The sequence below is a fragment of the Phalaenopsis equestris genome, unplaced genomic scaffold (genome assembly GCF_001263595.1).
Source record: "Phalaenopsis equestris unplaced genomic scaffold, ASM126359v1 Scaffold000094, whole genome shotgun sequence".
Lineage (NCBI taxonomy): Eukaryota > Viridiplantae > Streptophyta > Magnoliopsida > Asparagales > Orchidaceae > Phalaenopsis > Phalaenopsis equestris.
Window position 1 is genome coordinate 3,669,387 of NW_018164536.1, and position 11,711 is coordinate 3,681,097.

The 11,711-nt window shown below is 37.1% G+C and overlaps 1 protein-coding gene across 1 annotated transcript; it reads left to right on the forward strand.

The window, feature by feature from the left end:
* The first annotated feature begins 8,722 nt into the window (after positions 1–8,722).
* Positions 8,723–10,968, forward strand: LOC110020260 (putative pentatricopeptide repeat-containing protein At1g17630). The gene has a single exon (XM_020718299.1). It carries the CDS (start codon positions 8,780–8,782, stop codon positions 10,820–10,822), a length of 2,043 nt encoding a protein of 680 aa, XP_020573958.1. The 5' UTR covers positions 8,723–8,779; the 3' UTR covers positions 10,823–10,968.
* The last annotated feature ends 743 nt before the right edge of the window (positions 10,969–11,711 follow it).

An 11,711-nucleotide genomic window follows, 5' to 3' on the forward strand; every position in this document is an offset into this window, starting at 1 on the left:
GTTAAAGGGACTTTCAATGCATCTATTAATTAACTTCTAGGGTTTCCTTCCCAACTTTTATTCTAAATTTTAAAGATGCCAAGTTTGTCTACCTCTAAGTGCTCCTATCCAATCCCTAATTCCCCCAAAAGAAATACCTTCTACAAATATGTCCACTATTTATTTCCCTCCAAAAGAAAAAAAAAATAAAAGATATCCCCAAATTCCCTAAAAAAAATTGTATAAAATTTTTATGCGCCAACTTAGGGCACCAAATTCAAATTTAAGCAAAGGTATTAATGTTGCATCAAATGCTATCAAACAAACCTAGCTCAAAGTTTTGCACTTGTAAAGATGTAAAATATTCCTTTTGATTTGATGGCTAGCTTGAAAAGCACTGTACACTATCACAAAGCTTTTAATGATGTAACATATGCCTTATGCTTTGGTGGTTTGCTTGAAAACTACTACACCATCATATTATGATTACGATCTAAGTTTATATGTTTTCTAATGACATGCATTCTTGCTTCAGTTCTAGACGCATTTGATAGAGCATAAAATTGTCTATCTTTTTAAGTTGTTATTTGCTACTCAATTAGCTTCTACTCTCAATTTATGAAGTTCCTTTAAATGAAGTAACCTATTGGTAATGAAGAAGATGTCTGAGTCCAATTACTTCAACAACCTTAGCTAATTGGATAGACCATACTTCATTGTCTCCCTGCGATGATTATGAATGTAATAATTATCATTCCCCTAAATCAAATCAATTTCTGCAGAAGAGTTGATCATTTCTCTATCGCACAAGAGAGCCGTCACAACACTGCACTTACATGAGGGCATATATTGTTAGTCCTAATCAAAAGTGTGCTCTCTCGATTTCGATTTCAAAATATATTCCAAGGAACTAGATTAAACAGTGATAAACATTACCCAAGGGTTTCCCTCTTGATCAGGATCTCATTTACATGATTGAAAGCCTACCATGGTTAATTGATGAGTAGTATTTCGAGCCGAACACAAACGTACAAATCTTTGTTTGTGTTCGGCTCATTAACTTAGCGAACGGGCTGAACACGAGCTATTTGCGAACCACGAGCCATTTTGACAGCCCTACTCATCTATGTTTTTTTTAAGATAGTGATACAATATGAATAAGGAATGGAGAGTGCACAAAGTAAGCTTAACAATTTCATAAAATTTAGAAGGAAAATTTACATACATATTCCATAATTCTTATGTATTTGCAGATCTCAAACCTATATTATGATATTTATGTCTACGGCACTGTTGTGCTAAAAAATTTATGCATGAAAATTCGTATTTTATTTTTAAAAACTTAATAATTATGATTATTTTTATTTGTGTCATGCATGCAAACAAGAAAGTTTAGGTATTAGATGTATAAATATATAAGTATTATGTGATATGTATATAAATGCCCCAACATTAAATATTGTAAAATGTAACTATTTAAAAAATGAGAGATGCTCAAAAAAACCTTTACTTGGCTCGGCCTTCAATCCGATCCAACAACCTAAGTCCGGATCCATTCGACTCCTGGACTCGTCTATATGCACATGCAAAAAAATAAAATAATATTAATAATAAAAAAAAAAAAATGATGTACATACAAACCAGTCAACTCCCATGTTTTTAGGTATAAAACATCCGAACTTCAATTTTTACAAACATGTCACCATGTTTATGCATGAAAATATGTATCACTTTTTTTTAAAAAAAATTTTGGTGTATTTTTTACGTGATATGAATGATTTGGGTTGTATAATGTAAAAAAGTAAAGTTTATGCGTTAGAAATGTAAATACATAAGTATTGGATGGTATGTATGTAAATGCCTCTGAAAATAAAAGCTCAACTCTTTTTTTTAGAATTTGAGGGCAAATGAAGGCAAAAATAGAGTTATTTGTGATGTATGAGTCATATACAATGTTGCTAATAGACTACTTTTAAAGAGCTAGCAAAGTTATTAATGGGCAATATTGTAAGCAAACAGTCTAGACCACCACCAATGATACACACAATCTCGAATGACTCTCAAATCAATTGTTGGTGGCTCCACCAACTTCATGTAATTTGTATGGGATGGTTCCGTGACTTATTGTTAGAGATTTCGTGATGGTAGAGTAATGAATTATTATTTTTGCATTGCACAAGAATCTATTACACACTCATAAAATAAAAATGATAAGTAAAGACACCATAATTTTTTTATGTAGAAAATTCGAAAAGTGAAAAAACTCACGGGACTCGATCTAATCAGAAATAATCTACTATAGCTTGGTATCGACAGGCGTTCAATCTAGGGTTTTTTAGTACCGACAGGCATTACAGACCCCAATGGGAGGTAAAATCGGTCTCAGAAGAGTCCGGATTGATGGAGTTGGGTCTCTCAACATTAGAATAGACGTAAAACAAATCTAGTGTCAAGGTTAACACCACCTTACAGTGAATTTCCCGAATATGGTCAAGTCAGTACCAACCTTAATTTTGTGGCCGAGGCACGTAACAAGACATTTAATTGGATGTCTTGGATAGCATGAAGCTGGGCACAGTTTCGAGTTGTTGAAATAGACATCCATTATACGTGACATTAAAAACTAATGCCGACAAAGGACCCAAACAAATGTGATGCGTCGTTGAGATGCAGTGCGCTTGTTGGAAGAAACTCAATTTTTGATCCAACCAGAGTTGACTGTATCATTAACTTCAACTTGTTCATGTCAAAAAGGGGTCTCCCCACCAACTTAAAGATTTGTTGAGGAAAGAAGGCCTTGTTCCCATTTAATGGGGCTTACTTCCAAATCTCATATGTATGTATGTGTGTGTGTCTATATATATATATATATATATATATCCTTTTTAGGGGGCCCTGTTTTCAATCTTAAGAGCTAATTTGAGGAAAAGATGCCTTGATCCCATTTAGGGATCATTACTTCCAAATCTCATATTTTTCTTAACTAGTTTAAGTTAGGTATCAAATTTTGAACAGATAGGCTGAATGCCTTTTCCTTTGCTTTCATTCCAATAAATAATCGTTTGTACAACCTATTTTAGGTACATAATATTCTGCATAAACTATTCTAGGTAACTTAATTAATACATATGTCTAATCTAAATATTCAACTAAAAGGAAAGATTTCATGCCAATATAATATTTCTTTCTTTGTAGTATTGCAAAGAAGGAAACTCTTCATTTACTCATGATTGATATCCCCCCTCAAATTGATGTTGTCTTATCAAGAAACATCAATTTGCCAACAATAAACTGATGATGCTGTCGAGAAAGAGCCTTAATAAATATATCAGTCGTTTGAAGATCAGAGGTGACATGAGGAAGAGATATAACACCATCCTCATATGCTTCTCGAATGGAATTACAGTCCACTTCAATGTGTTTAGTGCGCTCATGAAAGACAGGATTAGCAGCAATCAAGATAACGCTCATATTATCTGCATGAAGATAAGTAGACTCAAGCTGGGGAAAACCAAGCTCAGCCAGCACACTCCGAAGCCAAATGATCTCAGAACAAGCCGAAGACATAGCGTGATATTCTGATTCAGTAGATGACTTAGACACTCGATCTTGTTTCTTGCTCTTCCAAGAGATTAAAGAGTTGTCGAGAAACACACACCATCCAGTAATAGATCGGCGTGTATCAGAACAACCAGCCCAATCAACATCACTATAGGAGACTTCGCCGAAAAGAACAAACCACGATGAGGAGTACCTTTCAAATATCGAACAATACATCGAACTGCAACTAAATGAAGATGTGTAGGGGCTTGCGTAAATTAACTAACTTGTTGTACAACAAATGAAATATCAAGACATGTAATAGTCAAATAATTGAGACTCTCAACAAGTTGTCGATATAGAGATGATTCAGATAGGAATTCACCACCATTCTATTGATATTTGACATTTACTTCCAAAGGAGTGTCAGCAGAGCGACCATCTTGAAGACCAGCCAAAACAATGAGTCCCTTTGTATAGTAGTGCTGATGAAGGAAAATACCAGTGGGAGAAGAGTGAACCTCAAGTCCTAAGAAATAAGTTAATAATCTTAAATCTTTCATATGAAAAGAACCTTGAAGATGCTTCTGTAGCTGAGACAACAATTGATTTTCAGATCCCGTGATGATAATATCATCAACATAGACTAATAACAAAACACTTCCCTTGTCAGTTTTGCAAAAAAAAAAACGAAGAATCATATTGAATTTGAATAAAAGAGAGCTAAGAAGGGTATTGCAAAACTTTTCAAACCAGACCCGTGGAGTCTGTTTTAAACTGTATAGTGATCGTTTGAGCTTACAAACATCATGTGAAGGTGTAAAAAACAGGCTTGGAAAAAACAGGCTTGGAGGAGGAGTTATATAGACATCTTCTTTGAGATCCCCATGTAATAATGCATTCTTAACATTACATCCATCTGCTTTAAGAACCAGCTTTTAGATGCCGCAATAGATAATGCCAGTCATACAGTTGTCACCTTAGTCACAGGTGCAAATGTTTCTTCATAATTAATCTCATATTTTGGTCGATTGTCAAGAGCTACCAATCTTGCCTTATATTTGTCAAGAGAGCCATCAGATCAAAATTTAAGAGAGTAAACTCATTTACAACCAATGGGTTTAATATTAGTAGGACATGAAACAATATCCCAAGTGTGATTGTCTTGAAGTGTCTGAAGTTCCTCTTGCATGGCTTTGACCCAGCAAGCCTATTTAGCAGCCTGAAAGTAAGAGGTAGGAACAGTAATATTAGTTAGAATTGCTGCAAGAAATGTTCTAATACCAGAATACGGGATCGCGGAATCGACGGAGATGGGATCGAGCCGATCTCAAAATCGGCGGATGAGCAGACAAATCGCGACAAATACGATCGCGGCAAAGCGGATCGCGGTTTGACAGCGGATTTCCTTGAACTTGGACGAAGGTGAAAGAAAATGCTGCTAAACTTAAATAAAGACAAGAACGAGCACTCCTAGCGAGGAAGCAGACGAAGATGCCGACGAAGATTCCCTTCGTTATTTCCGACGAAGATAACAAAAGTCAAGAATAACAACAAGAATTCAGACCGATTCAAGCTCTGATACCATATCAAATTTTGAACAAATAGGCTAAATGTCTTTTCCTTTGCTTTCATTACAATAAATAATCATTTGTACAATCTATTTTAGGTACATAATATTCTGTATAAACTATTCTATGTAACTTAATTAATACATATGTCTAATCTAAATATTCAGCTAAAAGGAAGGATTTCATGCCAATATAGTATTTCCTTCTTTGCAGTATTGCGAAGAAGGAAACTCTTTATTTACTCATGATTGATATTAGGAGGCCTTGTTCCTTTTTAGGGGGCTTGTTTCCAATCTTAAGAGCTAGTTTGAGGAATAGATGCCTTGATCCCATTTAGGGGGCTTACTTCCGAACGTCAAGTTTTGTTTAGAGAAAGGGTGCCTTACTCCAAACTATGGTGGCTTACTCCCAAACCCATGAATTGTTTATGAAAAGGGTGCCTTATTTCGGTTTACAATGGCTTACTTCCAAACCCAAGTTGTTTTAAGGATTGAGTGCCTTATTCTTGTTTAGGGTGGCTTACTCCCAATCCTTTGAATTGTTTTGAGGAAATGTTGTCTTACTCCAATTTACGGTGGCTTACTCCCAAACCTCCAATTTGATCTAACATGCTTGCTACATTAGGGTAGAATGTCTTGCTCCTGTTTAAGGGGGGCTCATATCTAACCTAAGGGAAAAACATGGTAATTAGATTGAAGAAAGCCCAATCTTCTCATGTGATCTGAGTCATCCATTATGCTTCCTCATAATAAATCAACCAAGAGTTAACTATGGCTCTCGTCCAGTGAAGCACCCATAGTTTAGTCGGGTGGCTATTTTAAGCTTGAGGTGGCCCGACATAAATTGCAATTGACTAGTGACCTGACAGCGGGGTCAATTGAGAAGGCTCGATCATCTAATGTGATACAAGTCATCTATTAACAACATGAAGAGGAATGTCTTATTCTATTTATGTGGCTTGTTTTTCAATTTGAATGGTCATTTAAGGGATCAAGAACCTTACCCATTTAGTGTGGTTTTACTCTTATCCCAAAATTATTTTTAAAAAATGGTGCCTTACTCCCATTTAGGGTGGCTTCCTATTTATCCTTGGAATTGTTTTGAGGAAAAAGGTGTCTTTCTCCCATTTAGGGTGGCTTACTCGCTATCCTCGGGTTTCAATTTTGATTTGATTTGCTTAGAACCGTTACCTTAGATGGGAGAGCCCTACACCTTTTAAGGTGGTCTCACATCTAATCCTAAGAGGAAAATGAATCAATTCAATTTGGAATAAAAGCCTTTCTCCTATTAAAGGGGGCCTCACAATCGGTTCGTCATTTGTCTTACCCTCATTTAAGGTAGTTTTACCCCCGTTCCAAAATTTGATTTGATTCATGATAGCTTAAGCAAGGTTGCCTTACTCATATTTGAGGTGGCTTTTTTCCAATATCAGGAGCTAGTCCTACTAATTAGCTTAGGAGGGAAAGCACTGGACATCCTGTCATCCTAATAGTTGATTGAGGTGCTCCCATTAGAGAACCGACTGAATGGTCTTGAGGCTCCAGAGACATCAAAACCAAACAATTTTGTAGCCCGAGGTGTTTTCATCGAAGCTCGACCGATTAGGGGTGGTGGTTTCGATGTTCGGAACACTATCAAATATTCAGGGAGGGGTGTATTCCGACTAGGCATGGCTCGATCAAACAAGCACAATGCTGGAATTGATGCTACATGCTTTCAGTGCGAAAATTTTGATCAGGCATTTTCCTTGTCGATCGTTGCACCATAAAAGTTAGATACACTTGGATAATCTAATGATGAGAAGTGTTTTGAATTTTTATGCCAAATTTTAGTGTGTCCTTCTGGATCTTTTCCACATTCATCTCTTTTGAATGGGTATTCTTTTGTGCCAAAGATGTAGGCAAGTATAGGATTTATGATGAACTGTCCAACATATCTATCAGCTATAACTTCAGTTCTTCTAAAACATTCAAGAAAATCGTTCTTACTTGAGTTACAAAGGTAGAAAAGATGCGGTGATAAACCCTTTGTAAGAACGAGAAATCCGGCAATACAATCAAAAACATAAATAATTTCAATATCCAGAGTAATTGAGTTTACTGATTTTGTCTGACAACAGATGAGTACATGCTCACATATTAGATGTTGGTGTAAAGGAAGATGAGTTGAGACAGTGAGCCCTGAATAAATCATGTATTCTGAGCATAAATTATTCCATAGGGACAGCGTATGCAAAAATGCATACACTGTCCGATCTCCACCGTCTATCATTTTTTTAAAATAAGAATGGGGCCCACCGAAATACATATTTGCCCTCATGAATATCAGACAACGTATGTATTTCTACATACGCTGTCCGTGTGGAATAGTTTTTCCCGAGCATGGGAGAGAGTTCAGGAGAGACGGAGTGCTAGATTTTAAGTATCAAGGAAGTTTTGGGTGTTGGATATGTTAATATGGGGTTTTGGATGCTGGATCTGTAAATAAGAAAGTTTTAAGTGCTATGGATTTAAACTTTTATATATATTTTTATATTAAAAATGATATGTTATATAAAAAATTACATGGATGAAAACAATCCTTAGGAATTCATTTGTAGAAGTTTAGTATTTGTTAGGTGCCACTAGGAGTGTAAATGAACCGAGTTTGAGCGAGCCTAAAGTTTTTTCGTATTCGACTCGTTTGAATTATTTATTATTCTTATTCAACTCATGTTTGGATTATTTGTTTGTGTTCAGCTCGATTTGAACTCATATATTCGAGTTAAGCTCTTATTCAACTTGGAATAATAATGTACTAAAATTTTATATATTAACAATGAAAATCGAATGGGTGGATGAAACGAGGAACATCACGTACGTACCACTCCATTCTTATGTATTTACATATTCAACATAAAACATTTATTTTTTTTATTTCCACACCTAGTTCAAATTATTTAAAAATTAATAAAATTTAATGTATCTTTAGTATTTAGTATTAAAATTTAATATAAAAATATTATATTAATTTTATTTATTAAATTTGACTCAAATCAAACTTAGTACAAATCAACAAACTTTAAATTCTAATTAATGTACGGTTCATTTATAAATGAAACTAAAAATATTGATTGTTTTGGCAAAGGAATAAGTACAAATAGAGCCGAAATCGCAGAACACGAGAAAAAACTACGTACGTAAGAAGTGCGTAGCGCTGCGTACGTCAGAGAGGTTATTCAGAGGGTATTTGAGGGTTATATTTACATTATACCCTGTAACCTCCCTGTAACCTACTTGTACCTTTTAGTAAATTCCGCGCTTCTGTTTTAATATATTTGTAGGTTACATGTAGGTTATTGAGATGTTACAAGGATATAACATGGATATAACCGTCAACACCTCTGATTAAACTCGCAAGGGAAAAAATTTGCATGCGATAGATGTACGCAACGCAATGTACGATATTGATGTTATACCGAGGGTACAAGAGAGTTATATACACGGTATAATCCTTTGTAACCTCCCTGTAACCTTCTGTAACTTACCTGTAACCTACTAATAAATTTTTAATATATAATAATACAAGCGCGAAACTTATTTTATATCACAGATGAGTAGAGAAAATTAAAATTTTTCCCGTCGCAAGGCTGAGTACGCAAATTTTTCTCTGGCCGGGCCATACATGCCACCATCTATCATGCATGCTTCATGTTCGTCCCCTCCTCCCTCGACCTCCTCCTCCGTCGATGCATCACCCCTCGCCAAGCTAACCAAATCCATGCCCTCATCCTCCTCTCCGGCCATCAACACTCTCCCTTCCTCTCCGCCCGCCTCATCTCCATCTACTCACACTTCAAACTCCTCTCGCCCGCCATCTCCGTCTTCCTCTCCGCCCCCTCCCCTACTCCCTCTATCCTCTGCAACTCCATCCTTCGTTCCCTTCTCTCTCACTCACTCTCCTCCCAAGCCATCTCCCTCTATCGCCGCGCCCGCACCCTCAACCTCATTCCCGATGGCTTCACCTTCCCCCTCGCTCTCCGTGCTTGCAGTTCTCTTTTCGATTCCTCCCTCTGCGCCGCCGTCCATGCCCACGCCGTCACCATGGGCTTCGGTAATCACCTACATGTCGCCAACGAGCTGATACTGATTTACGGACAACTTTGTCAATTGGACCTTGCGCGCAAGGTGTTTGACGGAATGCGTGTTCCGACCGTGGTAACTTGGAACATCCTTGTTTCGGGTTACTCGAGAAACCGGGAATGGGGACATGCGCGAAAGGTGTTCGATCTTATGCGAACTAGAGGACCGATGCCCAATTCGGTTACGTGGACATCCCTTTTATCTGCGTATGCTCGGTGCCAGCGGCATAATGAGGTGATAGAGGTCTATGATGATATGAGGGAATGTGGTTGTGAGGCCACCGCTGAGTCGGTGGCCGTGGCTTTATCTGTTTGCCCTTATGTTGATAGCAATGGAAGCTGTCATGGATTGGAGAAAGGGAAGGAGATTCATGCTTTTGCTAAAAGGAGCGGTTTTGAGGGGTTTTCTTTTGTGAGGAACTCAATTTTATGCATGTATGGGAAGCTTGGAAACAGTAGCGATGCAGAGAAATTGTTTTCTGAGGTGGAAATGAAGGATTTGGTGTGCTGGAATGCACTGATCTCAAGCTATGCTGCTTCTGGTCTTTGCAATGAAGCTTATGAGACATTTCACCTGCTCCAGGAAGCAGGGGAGCCTAAGCCCAATGTGGTGAGCTGGAGTGCTATGATAGGAGGTTTTTCATTCTGTGGAATGGTTGAGAAATCTGTGGAACTTTTCCGGCTTATGCAGAGAGATGGCATTCAGTCCAATTCAGTCACTCTGGCCACTATTCTATCTGCTTGCGCGGAGCTCTCATCATTGGACTCAGGTAGAGAAATCCATGCTCACTCCATAAGAAGCTTTATGGGTAGTAATATTTTAATACAGAACGGGCTGCTGAATTTGTACACTAAGAGTGGGGGTCTCAAATATGGATGTTTGGTTTTTGAAAGAATAAAAGGCAAGGATTTGATCACCTGGAACTCAATGATTAATGGCCATGGGATGCATGGATTGTGCAATGAAGCTCTAAGTACATTCAGAAGCATGGTTAGAGGTGGGATGGAGCCAGATGGGATCACATTTGTTGCAATTCTCTCTGCTTGCAGCCATGCAGGGCGAGTTGCTGAGGGGCGAGAACTGTTTGATTTAATGGTTAATAAGCATGGAATTTCACCTGGTTTGGAGCATTATTCATGCATGGTGGACCTTCTAGGCCGAGCTGGGCTGATAAGAGAAGCGAGCGAGCTTGTAGAGAAGATGCCTATGAGACCCAATGCTTGTGTTTGGGGTGCTTTGTTGAACTCTTGCAGGATACATGGGAACACAGCCGTGGCAGAGGGTACTGCTTCAAGGATGTTTGGGCTTGAAGAGGAGACTTCTGGGAACTGCATGTTGATCTCTAATATATATGCAGCAATTGGGAAATGGGATGAATCAGCAAGGGTTAGGGTTATTACTAGGGAGAAAGGGATTAGGAAGAATCCAGGGCAGAGTTGGCTTGAGGTGAAGAAGACTGTGCTTGTATTTTCAGCTGGTGGTTCTTTGCCTCCTGGTGCAGAGGGAGCTTATGAGGTAATGGAAGATTTGAATAGGCATATGGAGACCGAGAACCAAGTGGCAAGTGATTTCCTTTTGTTGGATTGGGCGGATGAAGAAGTAATGGTATGAATATTTTATATTCTTTTAAATTTAAGGAGATCAAATAGTCATTGGAAGAGCAATTTTAGATGTGAAGGAAACTGGAAATAAAGGATTCATGAGTATGTTAGGTTTTTTGATAAATACAAAATATTATGCCATGGTATTTGTAAATTTTAACAATTTGGTTTTTTGATATTTAGAAATAACAAATGTAAATGATATTTTTAATCTTCATTAAATGGAAATTAGGAAGTCCTTGGCATCATGTTAGTGCATGAGCTTATGACTGAATAGGGGTGTAAAGGAGTGGCATTTAGAGTTTCATTCATGATCAACTTGCTTTCTTTTGAGGCCAATACAAATGTGTTTATTTTGTGTTTAGCTTATTTGTTTTTGAGTCAAACACGAACTAAACATAAACAGGCCTAGTTGATGGCCATCAAACACATCAAAAATATTTTCACATATTGTTCTATCTGCATGAAGTATAATTTATAATTTTATATAATGCAATATTCTGTAAAATTCATAAATCTTGAAATATATGCATATGATGAAGCATTTTTCAAGCTTCTTTTATAAAGGCTTGCAAAGGAATTAGGTGCTTTTGCAAAAATTCAATAGCTTTGTATCTGGTTAGTGGGTATATGAGCTAATATATAGGACTTTAATAGTATGAAATTATATGTTAATCTCCAATTTTTGTGAAGGAGATGAGAAATAATTAAGATAATAGAGGGAAGAGAAGGAGAAAGAAATGATTTTTTTTTTATCCTTAAATTGTTTTCTTTCACTCGTCTTGAGATACTTGGAGCTTTTTTTTCTTTGTTGAGCTAGGGTGAACTTTTCTTTTGAGAAGATTTGGTGAGTATCTTTTTGTTATAAATCCATTTTGTTGCTTTTTTTATTTTTTGTG